A 19506-nucleotide genomic window follows, 5' to 3' on the forward strand; every position below is an offset into this window, starting at 1 on the left:
CAATTAAAAGTGTAATTTTTCTTTATACAACATAACAATAATAAGAAAAGAGTAAATATTCATCTTAGTCATCAAGATGTGAATCACGGAAAAATCAATCTCTAATAAATGAAAAATTTAAGTTTAACTTTGAAAGTGTAAAAGATAAATTAATCATTTAAATAATCTGATAATAAATTATTACTTAAATTTTATTACTTATCATCAAATTGATTTTTAAAGATTACATTAATAATAAAATTCTCTTACAAATTTAATATATATTAATTTGTTATATTTTTACCATTATGATATCAAAATCGATATTAATCTGAGGGGAAAAAAAGGGAGAAAAATAAAAAAGCTGAAAAGGGTGAGAGAACGAGGTCTGAAACATATAGCACTAGCAAGCATAATTGTTGGAGCTCCAAACCAGACGGGACTACTCCCTAGCTCCGTCCACGTGCCGTCGTACGCTCTGAAATCTTCCGTCGTCTCTGGCATCTCCGCTGCCAGCCTTCTGATCTGGTGCGTTCTATTTGTGCTTTGTTCTGAGTTGTGAAATTTGCGATTTAGTTCTTTTGATTCTTATATCGGTTACTTCGATCCTCAGATGAGGAATTTCAGCGCATAATTCGTTTAAATCACTTTAAATAGAGGCCAGATTATTGTACGTCTGCTCCAATTCGCATTCCGTTTCTCAATTTATAGATCTTTTGATTGGGATTAATGGCAAGTAAAGGGATCGCAACTTCAATCGATCACGTGTAAAGGGTCTAAGATCTGTGATTATTTACTATTTAGTAGTGCTCAGATTGACGTAGAATTAAAATTTTCAAGTGAGGTTAGTTTGGGATCCCCGTGAAGAATTGGGGTAAATTCTCACCATGATTTTTAAGGGGATACTATAGTGGCTCGTATTAATGAATGGATAATATGATTTAATGTTGTATCATATATTTCATCTAGGAATGAAATATGGGTTGCATTTTATTGTTTTGTTACTGTTTTACTGTCATATAACGAATTGAACACAAATATCTGAAACTTGGGTTTTTAACGGTGACGAATGCTATCGTGTAATCCATGTAGCCGACTTCACCTAGTGGGATAAGGCTTTGTTGTTGTTGTTATTACTGTTCACTGTCTAATGCCTATGGAGTTGCGAGCCTCTCTGACTTTAGTTTTTCCCCTTGTTTATCATCTCCAGTCATACCAAATGGCCCTCTGACTTTAGTTTTTCCCCTTGTTTATCATCTCCAGTCATACCAAATGGCCAACAGGGTTCAAATTCCTACCAACAATTCAGCACTCATTGCTATGATTGCAGATGAGGTAAGAGTGTGGCAATGTCATATATGCTTTCTTTATGTCTTGACTGCTGAAGAACAAATATTTCATGTTTGTGATGCATGCCCTTTAGATTTTTTCTTTGGAACCTTTAGAATTTCAGTTTGTGAAGATTGAAAACTTGAAATAATTATTGCATCACATCAGAGTCAGAAAGAGAGTGATTTTCTTCAATAAGACATAAGCTGGTAACTTATTTATATTCTGATAGTTGAGTGCATCAATTAAATAGGAGTATAGGACTTATCAAAACTCAGGAGCAGGTAGTCTTAAACTTCAGTTCAAATTCAATTAGACAATTACTCCAAATCAGATATTCAGCCACTAACATAACAGAACCCCTAACAAGAGTGAAACACATGCTGAGTACTACAAACCTAAAACCCACACATTGCCAATTTGACACAACTAGATATTTGACTTTACAACCTTAACATCAAAGTACTGAAATATCCCTATAGCTTAAAAAATTTAGTTAAAATAGACAGCTACTCTACTAAGAACTGCAAGTCTGCAACATTACAATGAGCCCCAGACAAATTGAAACCAATTAGTGAGATACTTTATAGTTCAAGCTTGTGTTTTAATGTTTCAATGCTGATTGCACCAGTTCCCCATTCTGTTATAGTTGTAATTTTTTCATAATTGGTATTCTGAACAACTGATTGAAATGATTAAAACATCCTGAAGGCTTACAATGACTACTATATTTTACACAGGATACTGTAGTTGGATTTCTGTTGGCTGGAGTGGGAAATGTTGACATACGTAGGAAGACAAATTACCTCATTGTGGATTCAAGTATGCCACTAAACTATATTTTACTTAATATTCTGTAGTCTGAGTATGTTTGGTATTAATCCCCTAAAAACTACAATGTTTTTCTTGTGAAATTGTACATCATGAAGTGACTCCCTGCCTCTTTTAGCTACCATCCAAATTGTGATACCCAATAAACAATATACATACTTTCTTGTTAAGGTATGTGTTGTATGGGTTGTTTTCAACATTTCCTACAAAAGTCTTTGAAAACAAAGTAGCATTTTCCTAATTATTAGTGAAAATAGGAAATGCAAACTGAACATGTTTTTAAAAAACCAAACAGGCCAAAGGTTTCTATATGACAGCCCATGTTCCTTATCTGCAGCACACAAGAAAGGATAGAGAATACATGTTATAGCCTAGACACTTGTAAGAAATTGACATATCATATGTATGCATTATTTTATTACTTTCTCACTGGTTATTAGTAGATATCCTAGAAACTATGGGGTTGATCAGGCTAAAACCTCAGGCAGAGCTTGGGTTATACAAGATAACATTTTTCTTTTGTTTGTGTCAATAGTGTCGTGTTCTGAAGTATTTTTGGTCAGTTTGAAATCAAGTTGATTCTACTCTAGGTTTTTGTATATCATGACTTTGATTTTCAGAAACAACCGTCAAACAAATTGAGGATGCATTCAAAGAATTTACAACAAGGGAGGATGTTGCAATTGTGCTGATTAGCCAATATGTAAGTCATATTTCTTGGCTATAATAAATGGGTCTTGCTGTTGTGCACTTGCATGTTAATTCATACTATCTGCAATTGTTTTCCTACTTCATATGGCCTGAAACATGACCTTATTATTTCCACAAGCCCATTTACTTACTTTTAGCTATAGTTTAGCACATTTTCTGCCTGGTAATCAAAGTTATAGTAGTGAGAATTGAGAAATTCTGGATGGAATCTGCTCATCCACTACAGAAGGTTCCAAAACTTAGGTGAGGTTTTGAATGAACAAATTGCTCTATGAATAAGGCTATACAATGCTGGAGTTTTGCTGGACTGACCAACAGGGCAATATCAATCCCAATTTTTGTCGCTGTTTTTCAGATGTAATCCTGTGGGTTTGTTTTAAATGTTGGCCACTAATTTGATTTCTCACATTTGGTTGATTATTTGGTCCATTTCTTTTATTGCCCATTCAGACATCATGGTACCCTACCCGATCGGAAAGTATTTTGTTCATGCTATTCATTTTTTGGGCACCTTCTTGCTCATTTGACTTTTACTTGTGACTTGTGATCTTTGGTTATGACCCTGCTACCCCCCACTCCCGGTATCCCTGCATGTTTTCCACAAATTGAAAGATCTTACACTTTTTTTCACTGTGCAGGTTGCAAATATGATAAGGTTTTTGGTTGATAGTTATAACAAGCCTGTTCCTGCAATACTTGAAATCCCTTCTAAAGATCATCCTTATGATCCGGCACATGATTCGGTTCTGTCACGAGTGAAGTATCTCTTCAATACCGAATCAGTTGCATCTGGGAGACGCTGAATTCACCTTTTGCAGTTGCAGCTTTTTGGGGGTGTTTGTTGTTTTTCTTTGTACAATATGGATAATAATCTTTTCTTGAAATTCAGAGTTCTATGTAGCTGTAGCTTAAATAATTTGTGCTGTCTGGGGATAATTTAAAATTCCTGTCACAGAACTTCAAGACGGGCCAATATTTTCTGGTGTCATGTCAGATTCAGATGAAAGTTCAACTTAAAATATGCGTTTATATAATCTCTCTTTGACTAATTTCCACCGTGTGATTGAAGAACGCATGTTGTGACATAGGGTATACCGTTGTTTGGCAATGCCTAATGCTGTGTTTTCTTCTTCCGAAATCTGTTTCTCTTCAATCAAACACATTCATTGTCATGCTTGGTTGCGGCTAGACTAGGTTTTTTCAGGCGCTTGTAAATAGATTTTGAGGGGTTTCCTTTTATTACTTTCTTTTAGAAGATATATTATTAATTAAAAAATATAAAAGAAAAAACAGATTTGACAGAAAACACTGTCGTGCGTATTTCACGAAATCAATTTCGTATATTAAGCATTTCTGCCTTGTTAGCTCAGGACCTGCTAAAGGAAATCCTAACTCATCCTATCATATGTTTTTTCATGATCGATCTTGAGAGATACATAGGCATTCTTTGCCTTAGATATGTGCATATGGTGCACAATCTCCTTGGCTAAGATAACATTATATGTGGTGCCTCTGCCAAGAATAAAGCTGGCTTATTAACAAGGACTTTGGAGATAATTTTACGAAGGACATTGCAGAGGTTGATAGGTCTCAAGTTCTTGAAATGTGTGTTGGGTTAACATGGAGGGGGTCGATATTAGTATCCGTAGAGGGGGTCGACATTGTGGCAAATGATGTTTGTGTCGGAGCTTCACCGAGACACACTACGAGAGGAAACAAACAATCTCTGGTATGATGGCCATAATGTCCATAAGTATTGCCCTTCATTTTCAATGTGGTAACAATGATCCCTAATATTGACTTGACTAACCATCGGTTAATGGAGATTAATTTCCACACATACCCATGCAAATCTACCACGATTAACATGCAATGTGTTCGTACCACTTTGATGGATTTGCCAATAACTGAAGCTAACCCATGTAGGAAGCTCTTGTAATAGAAAACCAAGTTTAGGCTAAGCAAACCCAAACTAACGTATTATCATTGTGTCCGCTTCGACAATGAATTCTAGTGAGCACGTCCTCACTATTAGATAGTGTTAAAAAGTTCATTGAACGATCACTAATCATCACCTTTTATGTATCTTTCAGTTAATCAAATTCGATCATGAAATAACCATGGCCAACATCCTGTAGGTCAAGATGTAACTTCCACAATTATTTTTGCTTAGCTGTCTTGGTAGGATAACCAACTATTTTCTCCAATAACTTTATAATAAGTGCTTCTAACCGGGATTCACATAATTCATTGAAATATTTATCCTCTAATAAGATTTTTGGGAGCAAAGAATTTACATCTTCGAATTTCACTTTTAGAAGATTACACGTAAATAGGCCTTTCTTTTCTTTTAGCGCTAAAGGTAGTCTTCCAATGACTTTATCTTCTTTAGAGACCACAAAAATCCATAACTTATCTAAGGATAATGTCGGAGGTCAAACACCATGAGAAGAGTTTTCAGAGAAAACAAAACTTTGAGACACCATTTATCTTCATATTAGTCAAATTAATCTTTAGTTATGACATCCTCGTAATATTACGTAATTATATAATACCACTATTGTAATTTAATTCGTTTTATAAAACTATAAACTATAATAAGAATTAGAGTTTTACAAATGACAAGCCAAAAAGAAAATCTAATCTAGATAGACTGAAAGCTACTGATCGTAATATCACCTCTTCGGACAAGGGTCGGGCTTCGGATCAGTCATCCGCAATTATTTTTTCATATACTACCTTCCCCCAAAAGAATTATAATTCTAAACTATTTTACATAAAAAAAATAGATAAATAAAAAATAATAATTTTATAAAATTAATCTTATATTATTATTAATATATTATAGATTTTGTACTATATCATTAATATTATAAAAAATATAAGTAAAAAATTAATATTATATTAAAAAGTTAAAATAATAATTATTTTAAAATAATTTTTTTCGGAAGAAGGAATAAATTTTGTCCAGTGAGTCTTCTTGAACATGTACATCTTGTTTTTTATTTATTTTATTTGTCAAGAAAACAAAATTAAAGAAAGGAAGAGGAATTGGAGTAGTCTAAGTAGTAACCTAACTGGTGCGGAGATGGGAGTGAGGTTTGGGAACTGGTTTGAGCACCGGAAACCTCAGGTACGGTGTCACCCTCAGGTTTGGAACTCTTCCTTCTCCCTCTCTCTATGGATAGCCGTTAACAATTTCATTTTTCATTCTCTTACTTTCTCTTTCCCATTCTTATTCTTCTTATTTCACCATGTTTTCTCTCTCTGCCAAACCCTTTTTCAGTGACACTTTCAAGAACCACCACCACGCCCAACCCATCGACTTCGGCTGAATTCCATTTCCCTAATTCCCGCAAATGGGTGCTAGGGTTCCCGTGCAGCACTACAATCTCAACTCCCCCTCTTCCTTCATCGAGAGCCCTCTCCACGTCCTCAACGCCGTCGACGCCCGAACCGCCGCCTCCGCCATCGACAACCCCAACGACGATTCCGCCTCCGCCGTCGTCAGTACCGCCTTTCTTCAATTCTTTTGGCTTCCTCTAATTTCAACTTTTCCACTCTGAAATTTCTTCAATTTCGTTGCAGGATTGCATGAATGAATCGCATAGGAGCTGTTTGCCGCTTCACAGTGTGGAGGTAGACGAGGATCGCGCTAGTCTAGACACTAACGAGTCTTCTAGAACTACCTCTTATGATATCTTGACCGCTGAGGGTAAAAAAAACTCGCTTCAACTTCTTAATTCTGACATTGTCATATGAGTTTAATGGCTATGCACTGTGAATCTAAAAGATTTTATAATGTCAACCGATGAGAAATCATTGTTGGTATTATTTTTACTGTAGTTACCATAAAAATCAACAAACTTACCATACATGGTAGTATGTGATTGGATGACATTTGCCCAGTGGTTGGGGAAGGGTAAAGGGAGGAGGGAGAGGTTGCGGGTTCAAATCTCCCAACTGAAATTTCTAACAAAATTAACAAACTAACATTTGCCGATAAAAAATGTGGTTGGATGACAGTGCAAAACCGGTGCATAGCCTATTTTCTCTTGTTCTAGATGTGTGTGATTTTTGTGTGGTGAAGGTTGAGTTAACTTGTTAAGCTTAATTGATTTTAGTTCAACTTGGAACAGATATTTCGCCAATTGAATCAGCAAGGGCAAGGTTTTTGCAAATTATCGTGGATCATTTTATTGATGACCGTGTGATTGAGGTGCCTGATTCTGAGGCTGATTACGCTGGCCAAGACAAAATGAGTAAGAGGAGGACAAGAGAGATCCAGTATGAAGGAGACCCAAATTTCACTCTGCCTTTGATGTATGTGGCAAATATGTATGAAAGTTTAGTTAGTGATGTGAATAATAGGCTTGCTTCCTTGAATGGTATTCGGGAGAAGACAATAGGGGTAGCCCTTGAAGCTGCTGGTGGTTTGTATAGAAGACTGGCTAAGAAATTTCCTAAAAAAGGTAATATGTTCTACCTTGTACCCTTTATGTAGTTTTGTGTGTGTGTGTGTGTGTGTTTTTTTTTTTTTTTTGGAAGGGGGGGGGGGGGGGGGGGGGATTTAGTTGTTTGAAGATGATTTTTTCTATTCCGTTTTTAATGGTTCATCTTTCTTGTTAAAAAAAAGTGAATTTGTGCTTTGGTGGCCAAACATGCAACTAGGCAGTTTGGTGTGGGAGGGTTTTGTGTTTTTCCTTTTTCATGACAGTTTCGTCTTGACATACCGATTGCAACATTTGATGTGTGAGTTACCCCTCATCAGGACCATGTACATTTAAGAGAAGAGAATTGGCGACTTCTATGGAAACGAGGACAAGGTTCCCAGAACTAGTTATACAAGAAGAGAAACGTGTTCGCTTTGTGGTAGTTAATGGATTAAGAATTGTTGAAAAACCAAATAACATGCCGATTGATGACGCTGAGTGGTAAGTTGAGATCCTCCCTCTTTAGTTTATTCTATTTTCCGAGTTTTTTGGGTTTTCTTTTGTAGAGTTTCTGACTTGTATCATAGAAATAGAATAATTCTGTATAATCCTTTTGCTATATCAGAATCTTATTGTTTCTTGAGAAGTAGTACTTATATTTCAGTTCTAGTTTGTCACTACATCAAAATTTTATTATGTCAATAATTGTAATTGAGTGGGAAACAGTTCTCTCCGATGCCAAACTTGTCTGTACCGTTTTAAGAAAATATGTTGATAAAGATATTTGATCTGTTGATGGTTTGTGTTTTTTTATCATAGGCCTTTTTGTTACTTCATTAATTGAGCTGTTAACAATTCTCTTTGATGCCAAACTTGTTTGTGCCCTTTTAAGAAAGCATATGGTTGAAGATATTTTATTGATGGTTTGTGTTTTATCATCCTGTTCAGAAACTATTGATGAGCCTAAATATAAGAAAGTTGGTTACAATGAGATAGAGATTGAACATTTATTTGAACTTTGCAAAATGTGTAATGCTTGGTCTCACTTGCTTTGTTCTTGGTTTTAGGTTTAAGAGATTAACAGGTCGGAGTGAAGTTGCTATCTCAGCCAGTGATTACAAATTTTACTCTCCAAGACACAAGTATAGGCGTGGTGCATCGATTTCACTTTCAAATATCCAAGATATCCCTGTATGTGTGATGTGGTTCATTTTTGGCAAACAAATTGTTTCCTTAAAGATGCATAATACATGAGCTACTGCAGTTTTGTGCACAATGTCTAAACTGCAATTTCTAAATTTGCACCATTTTTGGAAAAGTTTTACTAGCATGCTGATTATGAATATAATGTGCTTTGTCATCTGCTACCAGCATAATTATGATTTATACATCATGATTATTGATGTGTATTACTAAATGCTATAGAAGACTATGTTTAAAGGGTGCATAAATTGTAGTTGCTGGCTGCACTTATTTGTATCCAAACTCTATCTAGTATTTATGCTATTAACTGTTGACTTGTTTTTACAGAGTTATCCTGGAGCAGAAAATTCAACTGCATTGGCTACTCCTCAAGGATTTCACTCAGTAAGTGATATATAAGTTAATATATGTTACTGTCATTGTTGGTTTGTGATAGAAATCTAGTATCCAATCACAAAGAATAGGGAAAAATTCCCTGAATACAGCTAAAATTTTGCATAACTGAGGGTATGCACCGCACAATGCTCATATGCCCTAATTTTCTTACAAACGACAAGATGTTCCTCTCTCCCAATCTCTCTTCTATATATATAAATGCAAACATGCCTTGTTTCTTCAAAGTTCAAACTGTCCCAGCCCAACTAACCTAACTAACTAACTACCTTTCTCACTGACAAACTAACTCTAACAGTCATCTAACAATTGCTCCCATCCTCTTGCAACCTGCACTCATGTTCTGCAGTTGTGGCACAACACCCATTCTACCTGTTTCAGCCACCATGCAAGCCACGAAGTTCAATGGTTCTTGCAATTCTAGTGGTGAAATCTTGGTCAGTGTATGTGAGACCCAGAGTTTAGTCACCTTTGCTGGCGCATCCTCCTCCACTCAAGAGCTCGAGTCTGGTGGTTTCGGCAGCAGTGGGTTGGCTGGTGTACTCACAACCTAATCCTTCTTGGCTGTCACATCTTCCATCCACCTCTGTCAGACCACCATCTCACTACCAGTGGGAGGGATTTCTCTTTTACTACCCACACTAGAATCCCATACTTCTAATGTGGGACTAGTCTCATACCTTGTTGGATCCTAACATCCGATCACACTCAACATCCTTGGCATGCACGCAGACGAGCTGTGCACTTGCCCTTTGACTAGTCTCAAGTGAACACTACAATGTTGGCATCACCATCTTTGTTGCTCATTAGCAATTGAGAGACATGATGAAGAGCTTTGATACTAGCTGATAGAAATCTGATATTTTATTACAAATAATGGCGAAGATCTTCTCTGAAAACCAACAATTTTTGCAAAGTTTCTTCACCTCAATGCCCCAAAATCCCCAATTCTCATTAATGACAAGATGACCCTCTCTCTCACCTCCCCCTCTTAATTTGTATGCAAACATACCTTATTTCTCCAAAGTTCAAACTGTCTCAGCCCACCTAACCTACCTAACTTTCTCACTATCAAACTAAAACTAAGAGACACCTAACAGTTTGTCTTAGATGGGATGATCAATGAATGTTGTTATCACCTCAGTACAATTTTTTGGGTGCAAACTGCAGATGGCATCATTGACTCCTTTGATTTAAGTTGGATCGAATATCAACTTGTTGCTGGTGGTGATTGGTGTCTCTCCTTATTTATAAACTGACAATAAATTCTTTTTTGTCTATTTCTGGGAATTGGGTTTGTTTACCCTATTTTCATGCTTATCCATTAATTATGCTTTCTGTTGCTTTGGTTGTGCTTGGTGTGGATCTTGGGACTTTTTTTTTCTGTTACTTTTTATAATATTTTAAGAGCATTATTTCTTGCCAGCCACAAAATCAGCAGCAAACACCATGTAAACATCAATTGCAGTCATTGCCACATCAACCTCAGTTTCACCCAGTTCTCCAGAACAATCAAACTATGCACCAAAGTCAGCATGCAGGGCCCTATTCTCATAACCCTCAAAGTGGTCCTCCTTCACACCTACCTGAAATTTCTCATGCTCACCAGCCAATATCAATATCTCAACACATGGCTTGCTTACAGCCACTCACTGGTGGCCATGTTGGAGGACATGGAGGGCGCTTGCATATGCTGGTGAGTTTATTTGATAGATTTTAGGATAGGGTTTTTGCAATTCAATTTGCATGTCTAAAAGCTTGGTAAGACCAACCTATTTATGCCATTTTGTGTCATTTCTCTAATTGCTGAGTTAATACTCAGACTTTATTGTATTTGCTCTCAGGCCTATCCCCGGTATGTTGTTTTAACATTTAAACATAACTCTGATAATAGATACTTATTTTGGATTTCTCAATAGGACTTCATATTAGTACTAAGGTTTTACTTATTCTGCCTTATCATGTGTAGTAATCAATATGGCACATGACCAGGCCCAACAGTTTAAATATCTTTATAATGCTATGAGACACTTGAACAATTTTGTTGATTTTAGTTGTTTGACATTCCTTAAACTACTTTTTCTTTTTTGCTAAGTTGTATTGTGTTGCTTATTATACAGCCAACAACTCCTGCAAAGTTTTGTGATGAATGTGGGGCTCCATATCTGAGGGAAACATCTAAGTTCTGCTCCGAATGCGGCTCGAAGAGGTTAGGAACATAGCAGGTTTAGACATGTTTTACTACTCCATTCCCATATAGCATTTGTCCTCAACATTTTTTTTTGTCACAGGTGTACTCAGGTTTTTTATATTATTAGTTTTCATAGTATTTTTTATGTTCTGAAAAATGTATTTAGCCTAAGAAAGAGTATAGTTTTCACTTGAAAGGTGTGGTCTGGTAAATAGTTGTAGATATATCTATTGGGTTTGCACTTGTGTGAGCTTTATGAACCGGAATGCAGAACTTCAAGAAGCCGTGAAATTGACAAGCTTGTTTGTTTTTAGCTTTTCTCTGTTTTAGTAATAGGATACTCTAACGTACTATATTGGTTTCAATTAACTACACGGGTGTGGTAAAATCATGCGTTGTATATTTCTGAAGGGATTGTGTGTTGAATTGGAAGATTTTGCAGTTTGTACACACAAGAAGCTCGAGATTTGTTTTGGTTCTTTTGACTTAGAAGTTTTATTTATTTATTTTTGATAAATGGAACTTTACTATGGATTGATTTCTTTTGGTTTCACTTTCAATGGTGATCAATGCTATTGGAAATATGAAAAATTAGTTAGTTCATAAAAAATACCAGCAGAGAAGCAAGTGGTCCTCTTAAGCATGGCTGTTTGTATTGAAAACCATAAAGACCCTAAACTTTGGCTCATCGAGATGTTTACCATTATATGTTGAATAATTTTTTAACCAAATACATGACCTAATTTAACCTTAAGAAAAAGCACAATTAACAACTGAAGAAGTTTCTTTTTTTTCTTTTTAGTTCATACTAGTATCAATTTTATAGTCTGTTTAGTTAATAATTAACCTACATTATTGGTCTTAATAGAAATATGACGTGATTGCGTCCAAAATTTACTTAAAGTGTCAATGATTTGAATCTTGAAATCGTATTGGGAAAGATTTTATTTAAAATATCACTTTCAACTGGAAGGTTAATCTAACAATAGACTTGATTAGAGACTTAAGAATGAAATGATTGAATGCAAAAGTAATTGGTCTAGAAATATGTTGTGGCTATACACAAAACGACTTGCAATGTATCGTTTGAATTCTAAAATTGTTTCGAGAAGGTTTTATTTAAAATACTACTTTCAACAAGGTTCGTTCAGCAATGCTTACAAGGATACTGGATTATTTTTGTTTTTTGTTTGATTCATTTTCTATTATTTTTAACCTTGTATATATGTTTAAAGGTGGTCATTTCGTCAACCGAAAATGTTAATTTTCTTAATTTTTTAGTTATTATGAAATAAAAGTAATTAGGTTACCTTTCAACATGACCATCTCGTTTTCTTGATGGTCGTTGATTTCGGATATTAGATGCAGATGAAAAAGTATATCAAATGTCTGGTATAACGAGTAGAAATAATTGAAAATACGCGCGAAATATTCAAGAATATGGACAATGTATTCCATATACAAATATTATACGGACATTGAATATGAACTGTGATAATGTGTAGTCAACATTGGTTCACTGGAAAAGGGGAGGTAATGAAGTAATTGGATATATATTGGTTGCCTATATTTTTTTTAACATCAATAACCTAACTTAGCATGTGAATTAAATTTCATTCTATTAACAAATAATGTAGATTTAGGATAATGAGACTTCCAAATTCGCCTTACACGCCTATATTATTTTTAAAATGGATATTGTATTTAATTTCGTATTCACAATTTTATCATTAAAGTCTATTATTCGTTATTACTTTTAAAAGGTGGGAGAAGAGGGAAATGAGTATGAATTGTATTGTATGATTATTAATTTTGAGACTTTGATCATTGGTAGTTGGTACTCATTAATTTTGAGTCATTAATAAATTAATACATTAATATTCATTCAATTAAGTAAAATTAAAGCATTATAATTAAGAAAACATAACAAAACCTTTAAGATGGAAGATTAATTAATGAAGACGTGACTAAATTCCAAGAGTAGATGAAGGAGCTGAAATGTTACACTAGTGACAATATGCAAAACTGACGAGGTATTAAAAAGTACTTGAATTTGTGAGAGATTGAAAAGTAAAAAAAAATTAAAAAAAAAATACATTGGTATATTAATCTCTTCCATTTGAAATCTTATTGTTAGGATAATTCTAATTGAAACTTGGATTTTCTAATGTTATTTTGCTGAATTTAGATTAAAAGCAATGTTGAATTAGTGATAACTTAGCTAGATGAACACCATTGGGAGAAATAAGTTAAAGTAATTAAATAATGTAACAAGGAAAGTTAAATAAATAAATTATTTATATCTTAAGCAAAATAAAATTCTTGTGTTGATTGCTAATAAAAAAAAATATGAAAAGGTCAAATCCAAGCTCCAAAAGGTACTAATAAATATTGATAGAAGAATAATACTTTAGTAAAAAAAATGACATTATTTTAATTATTAATAGCAAAATGAAGATTAAGATGAACATTTAATTATAAATAAACTTTCAAGCCAATTCATGGTAACAATTCTGACAAATAAAAAATGTAAATGTAAAATTATTTTTAATAAATTACAAATGATGATTGTACCGAGCACGACAAAGATGGATGATATCATTTCATTTCATTCTCATTCCCATTCGTTAGGAAGCCATGATAACAACTTGAATCCTCTCTGTTAGGGACCTTCATGTTTTTTGTTTCTATCTTCACCCCCACGCTTAACACATCTGTTATATTTCCCATTTAAACACCAACTAAATGGCCTTATCCTTGATGAAACATTGCATTCAGGGGGTAGAAAGTAGAGCCAAGTAAATAAATACAACGCCGACAGGTTCAGGTGAAATGCGGTGGGGGGTGGATTTATTGGTGAATGCATGTCACCGTCTGATGTTGCATAATTTAATTTTATTTTGCACACACAGAAAAAATAAATCTATACTCGCTATGCATCATAATCTTTTATTTTGGTCTCGTCCATTTCTTCTTTGGATACCACAGCTTACATTAATGTCCTGTGGTCCATTTTTTCCTTTGGATTCCATCACTCACATCATGAGCTCTTTAGATGAAAATGCATGTTAAATGGAATGCTGTAGGTAGAAATTGAATAAAGGGTTTCTATGGGCTGAATTTTTTCTGCTAACAAAATTCAAATCTACATCATATGTACTTTTGTACCCACATTCATTGAATATGGGCGCCATTCATGACAGTGCGTAGTCACACGTGATATAGACAAAAGCTGTGAAAATACTACTTGCCATACACCAATAATATGGTGGTATTGTTTTGGCACTGTCCAATTTAGTTGTTTATTCATTGCGATACAATGGCTGGTCAAAACACCTGAGAATACTGGTGATCTTTTATTATTAAGTTATTTTACCAGTACAACAGTAAATCATCCTTGAATCTAGTAACCTTGAAATGACACAATCTCTTCTCTCCCCTAAACTTTTTAATGCCAAAATCAATCAATAAATAAATATACACCTGATCTTTAGACTGTTTGTCTTTGTTAGCTACAAGATTGGGGAGAGAACAAGAGAAGCCTGAATCTGTCCACCCATTGGAGTGATTCACAAATTTCTAACTCTAGACCTCTCTTGGATCCATGTCATCTAGAAGCAGCCTGCATGAAGCAAAGTACATGAGACCATATCAGGAGCATAAAGCGCCTCAGCTTCCAAGCAAGTGAAACAACCTGATAATAATGTACTTCTGATTATCAGCATGTTAGCTTATATATGTAGTTGGTTTACAATTGGCAGAAATATGGGGGGAAATTATCTTAGACTGACATACCTATTGAGTTAGCAATGAAAAACTCACATCAAATTATAATCCCCATGCAATAAAACTGAAATCAATTTGTTAGATTAAAGAAAGGAGTACCTAACACCAATGACAATGCTGACAGTTATTATCAAAATAAAAATTACTTTGGAAATGTATGAACTGTGTAAAAAATGTTCAATAGTAAGCGTTTATATTGTGAAATGCATAGATAGAATCAGAAAAGTAGTGCTAGCCCATCATAGCTAGGAAAGATTTTATGAGAGAAGGCGTTTTCTTAAACAGACAAAGTTTCTGTATAGGGAGGGGCCTTGTCTATAAAGGGACTTGAAATCACCACTATGATTGTCCAAGTGGTGAAAAGGGCATCCCACTATGGCTGAACTCCTCTACATCTGCCAAATAAAGATTTGCTGTTCTGTGAAAGTCAGTTCATGAGATTGCGAAGCACTAAGCTTGTGCAATTAGGTAACACAGCTGTCGAAGTAAGGCACTGAAACAAAAGGAATTAAACTACAAGACAACTTGTATCAAGTACATAATTTGAAAGGAAAGAAATCTGAGTATATAGAAGAAGAATAGTGTCCAGTACCTATAATTATGAGCTTCCTAGTTATAATATTAGCCAAGTTGCTTTCAAACCAGGAAAACATCACGTTATGGTTGACTTGATTATCAAATGAGAACATGATTATTGATGTACAAATCCCGGAAGCTGCAGGATTTACATCATAAAAAATTCAAGTGCCTTGAGAATGAGAATGCATCAATTGGAACAGCCAGTTGCCATTATCGAATGATGCATCAAATTCATTTCAATGATGCTATTGAACTTGGTATAAAATGAAGCAATCTAGATTGTAGGCCACCAAAATAAGGAACAGTAGACCAAGTATGTATAACATGTTTTCCTCTCAAGTGTGTACAGAAGGAACTGTTATGTCAATAGTCACTGGAATTAGGCCCCTCCTCATCATATCATGAAGCGCCAGAGCTTCATTGATGTCTCCTAGTTTATAATACTTTCTCAATAGATGAATACAGAGAACTTGATTAGGAATAATGCCTTTCCTGAGCATCTCATCTAGCAACGACTTTGCAAGTTGTACTTGACCATAACAAGAAAAACCCCAAATCAGTGAAGTATAAGCTGCCAGGTCTAGCTCCATACCTATTTCAACCATTCTATTTCGCAAACTCAGCTTCTCCAGGATTTCCATGCTTCATGTTCCCATCAATCAAAGAAGTATAAATTAATTTATCTGGACTGATTCCCTTATCCAGCATCTCATTGAACAGGTTCTTGGCTTCTTCAACACAATCATTTTTACAAAGGCCATCAATCAGAGCAGTATAAATCATAATATTAGGTTGCAAACCAGTTCTAGTCATGTGGTCAAAGTAACTAACAGCCTGTTGAGCTAAACCTTTTTTGCATAAACCATCAATTAGTGCACCGTACGTTACCACCGTTATCTTGATACCCAAATCTTGCATCTCTTGTAATAGATTAACAGCCTCTGTGGTTTTTCCAACCTTAAAATATGCATCCATAAGGGTTGTATATATGTAACTATTTGCAATCAGACCAAAATCCATCATCTCCCGAATTACAGCCATAGAATCTTCTATTTTATTTTGTCTGCAAAAATCCCATATTTTAGTTCCATACAGCAACAGATCTGGCTTGAAGTTTTTCTTGTTTATTTCCTATAAAATATCCATTGCCTTCTCCATCATCTTAGCCTTGATATATCCATGAAAAAGGGAAGTATAAATCTGCTGATTAAGAGTCCATTCAGCTTTTAACAATGCCCCAAATAATTCTTCTGCCTCTCTCATTCTTCCATCTTCACAAAGACCATCCAGTAATGCAGTGTAGGTGACGATATTTAAGTTAACTCCAGCCTGCTGCATCTCACTTTCCAGTTTAAATGCTTCATTGAGATCACCTATTTTACAATTTGCATCAATTAGAGATGTATACGTAAATTCATTGGGTTGAAGACCAACATGTATCATGTCAACAAAAAATTTATTTGCTTCCAGTATCATGCCTGCCTTGCAAAATGCATCAATTAGGTACTATAAGTTACAACATTTGGTTGCAACCCTCTTTGCTTCATCTCATGCAGATACTCAAAAGCTTGAGGAATTCTTTCAAATTAATAAGAGAATTGTATGTTATCACATCTGGTTCACATCCTGCATCTTTCATTTCCTCAAACACAGTGACTGCTCCAGTTAACATCCCTACCTTTCCATACCCATAAATGAGAGGATTATAGGTGACAATGTCTGGCCTAAGACCCAGAGCTTTCATTTCTTCAAATAAACTCCTGGCAGTTTCTATGCCCCCTTCTCTGGCCAGACAGCCTATCACTATATTATACGTAAAAACTGAGGGCGAAAGGCCAGCCACAACCATGTCCTTGAAAAGGCTTAATGCCAATTCCCCTTTGCTTGATTTTGAAAGCCTGTGAAGAAGATCATTACAAGACCTCACTTTTGGCAGAACCATGAACTTGTTCTTCTTCCAAAAGCATTGCCTTGGCCTCCTCAAGCATCCCCAAATCCACTAAAACACTAAACAAAGTATCAAACACTCCAAAACCAGGCCTACAAACATTCCTAGTAGACCACAGCATATCAAAGAAATCACAACCTGGAAACTCCCTCCCCAACAAAATCCACTCTTTAATGACACTCCTGGCATCAAGATAAAACATTCCACAAAACAAAATGTGAGCCAAAACGCAATAAGACTCCGCGGCGTGGCGAAACCCGGCTCGAGCCCCTGCCTCCTTGAAGAACTTCAGGGCTGATTTAGGGTCCCCTTTCAGATTAAGCAAATCCTTAGACACCCAAATGGGTACCCAATGCTGAATCAAACAAGTGGGGACGGTCCTGCTGCAAGAAACTACGCATTGATTCGGAAGCAATGTCATCAAAAGAAGGTTTTGAGACAAAGGGGTATCTCATAACACACAGAAAACTGGCGAACCAAATCATGGGGCGAGCAAAAATTGAATTTTGAGAGGAGAGGGATGAAGGAGTGAAGAAAAGGGGAAAAGGATTTTGAAGGGGTGAGGAATGGAAGGAGCTTACTCGGAGTGAGGCCCTGCTACCGATGTTGCGCGCAAAAAGCAACATGTTTGGTGAAAACAAGTTCGATTGGATTTGGATTCTTCATAGTGGGGATTGGTGTTGGTAATGCAAGAGGAGTTTCATAGCTAGTGTTGAAGGAACAAGAATGAATGCTACTAAGGTTTATGGAACGGGAAGACCATTCCGGCCATTCGTTTTACTATTCAACTTCCTAGTCAGTTTTAATTGACTTTTTTTTTTATTTTAAAAAAAAGTAAACAAAAGTTGTGAAATTAGCATTGAGTAAATCCCTAATCGTTTCAAACTGTCATGGTAATTTTTAAAATTACATTAAATAGATCTTTGAAATTAAAATTAGACTTAAATATATTTTTTTCTTTAAATTTGGGGTTAGTCTTTTTTAGTCCCTAAATTAATATTTATATTTTTTTTAGTTTGTTAAATTTGCAAAAGGTTTTTTTAGTCCCTCTTGACTAATTTTTAGCAATTTGAATGAATAATTTGTGACAAATTTTTTACCATAGACTAAAAAACATGAATTTGAAAAACTAAAAAAAATGTAAATTTTAATTTGAGGGACTAATAGAACCCTAATTTTGAATTATTAAAAACATATTTAGATCTTAAAAAATATTATCTTTTTTTAAAAAAATAACGATTACATTGAAAATTGAATCTAAGACTTCATATATATATTACCCAAAATTTATAATTTATCATCATTGTAGTTCATAACAAAGTTAGCGGCATGGATTAGTGTAACTAATGGATTTAATTTCAAAATTTAAGGATTACTATGAGAATGTCTAGCCAATTTAGAAATCAGTAATTAGTGTTTGGTAACAACAAAAGAAAGTTAAAATGGGATTAAAAGAAGAAAATTACATGAAAAATATGAATTTCATAAGTTTAGCATTGAAGAGGTGACAAATATTTTTTTTAAAGTTATTATGAAGCCTGTGCAAAAACATTTCTTCACTTATATGAGAAGAAATTGACTCATTTTGTGTGTTGTGTCTTGTTCTAAAGTCTCATTCTTGCTTCTATTGTCACCACAACAACAATCCCAATAGTAAGTTATGGAAGTCGCTAGCATTTAATAAATAGAATGCTTCATGTGAACTATTACAACCATGACACATCATGTTACCACTACAATGTCTCCTCATATGTGTTTGTCGCTATAGATCTATGTTTGTCCATTGTAAATTCACATCACCCACTTTCGAAGGAATCTAGACGAAACCTAAGTGAGTTTCTTATACAAATAATTTCTTCCCTCACAAAATTGTAAATTATTTTATTTTTTAAAAAACAAAATAATAACAATGATAATTCTAGTATCCTCTGTTTTTTTTACCCATCAAATAATTTTAATTTAATTATTTCTCCTTTATTTTTCACTTAATTTCTCTTCTACAAAACAACCTATATTAACCTCTATTTCCCACTTATTTTCCTTTTTTCTTTTTTTCACCTACCTACTCCCCCTACCTCTAATTCTTCTCACTCTAAATAATGATCAAATAAGTCTAAAATTGT

At 34.8% G+C, this 19506-nt stretch overlaps 2 protein-coding genes and 1 long non-coding RNA gene across 5 annotated transcripts; 2 read left to right on the forward strand and 1 right to left on the reverse strand.

Moving 5' to 3' along the window:
* The first annotated feature begins 329 nt into the window (after window positions 1-329).
* LOC114412713 (V-type proton ATPase subunit F) lies at window positions 330-3899 on the forward strand. Of its 2 annotated transcripts, none has more exons than XM_028376721.1 (5): window positions 330-507; window positions 1243-1314; window positions 2049-2130; window positions 2760-2842; window positions 3489-3899. In XM_028376721.1, the coding sequence occupies exons 2-5, from the start codon at window positions 1252-1254 to the stop codon at window positions 3651-3653; spliced, it is 393 nt and encodes a 130-aa protein (XP_028232522.1). In that variant the 5' UTR covers window positions 330-507; window positions 1243-1251; the 3' UTR covers window positions 3654-3899. The 2 variants fall into 2 exon arrangements, with proteins under 2 accessions (XP_028232522.1, XP_028232523.1); XM_028376722.1 differs by having other exon boundaries at window positions 343-507; window positions 1190-1314.
* A 1941-nt stretch (window positions 3900-5840) lies between these two features.
* Window positions 5841-11549, forward strand: LOC114412714 (uncharacterized protein At2g02148). Of its 2 annotated transcripts, none has more exons than XM_028376724.1 (9): window positions 5841-5983; window positions 6137-6356; window positions 6439-6565; window positions 6990-7322; window positions 7622-7784; window positions 8351-8474; window positions 8814-8870; window positions 10306-10575; window positions 11000-11549. In XM_028376724.1, the coding sequence occupies exons 2-9, from the start codon at window positions 6210-6212 to the stop codon at window positions 11099-11101; spliced, it is 1323 nt and encodes a 440-aa protein (XP_028232525.1). In that variant the 5' UTR covers window positions 5841-5983; window positions 6137-6209; the 3' UTR covers window positions 11102-11549. The 2 variants fall into 2 exon arrangements, with proteins under 2 accessions (XP_028232525.1, XP_028232524.1); XM_028376723.1 differs by having other exon boundaries at window positions 5866-6001.
* Window positions 11550-14292: 2743 nt separating this feature from the next.
* LOC114412715 lies at window positions 14293-18153 on the reverse strand. The gene is made up of 2 exons (XR_003666812.1): window positions 15449-18153; window positions 14293-14692 (listed from the first exon to the last, which is right to left on the reverse strand). It is a non-coding gene; the product is annotated as an uncharacterized LOC114412715 (long non-coding RNA).
* Between the last annotated feature and the right edge of the window lie 1353 nt (window positions 18154-19506).

This window comes from Glycine soja, chromosome 5 (genome assembly GCF_004193775.1).
Source record: "Glycine soja cultivar W05 chromosome 5, ASM419377v2, whole genome shotgun sequence".
Classification (NCBI taxonomy): domain Eukaryota; kingdom Viridiplantae; phylum Streptophyta; class Magnoliopsida; order Fabales; family Fabaceae; genus Glycine; species Glycine soja.

Bases quoted from the DNA above. Each gene is read 5' to 3' on its own strand.
- LOC114412713 (XM_028376721.1), top strand. From the start codon at position 1,252: ATGGCCAACAGGGTTCAAATTCCTACCAACAATTCAGCACTCATTGCT. The intron at 1,315-2,048 runs GTAAGAGTGTGG...TATTTTACACAG, and splicing joins TTGCTATGATTGCAGATGAG to GATACTGTAGTTGGATTTCT. The intron at 2,131-2,759 runs GTATGCCACTAA...TTTGATTTTCAG, and splicing joins TTACCTCATTGTGGATTCAA to AAACAACCGTCAAACAAATT.
- LOC114412714 (XM_028376724.1), top strand. From the start codon at position 6,210: ATGGGTGCTAGGGTTCCCGTGCAGCACTACAATCTCAACTCCCCCTCT. The intron at 8,871-10,305 runs GTAAGTGATATA...ATTTCTTGCCAG, and splicing joins CTCCTCAAGGATTTCACTCA to CCACAAAATCAGCAGCAAAC. The intron at 10,576-10,999 runs GTGAGTTTATTT...CTTATTATACAG, and splicing joins GAGGGCGCTTGCATATGCTG to CCAACAACTCCTGCAAAGTT.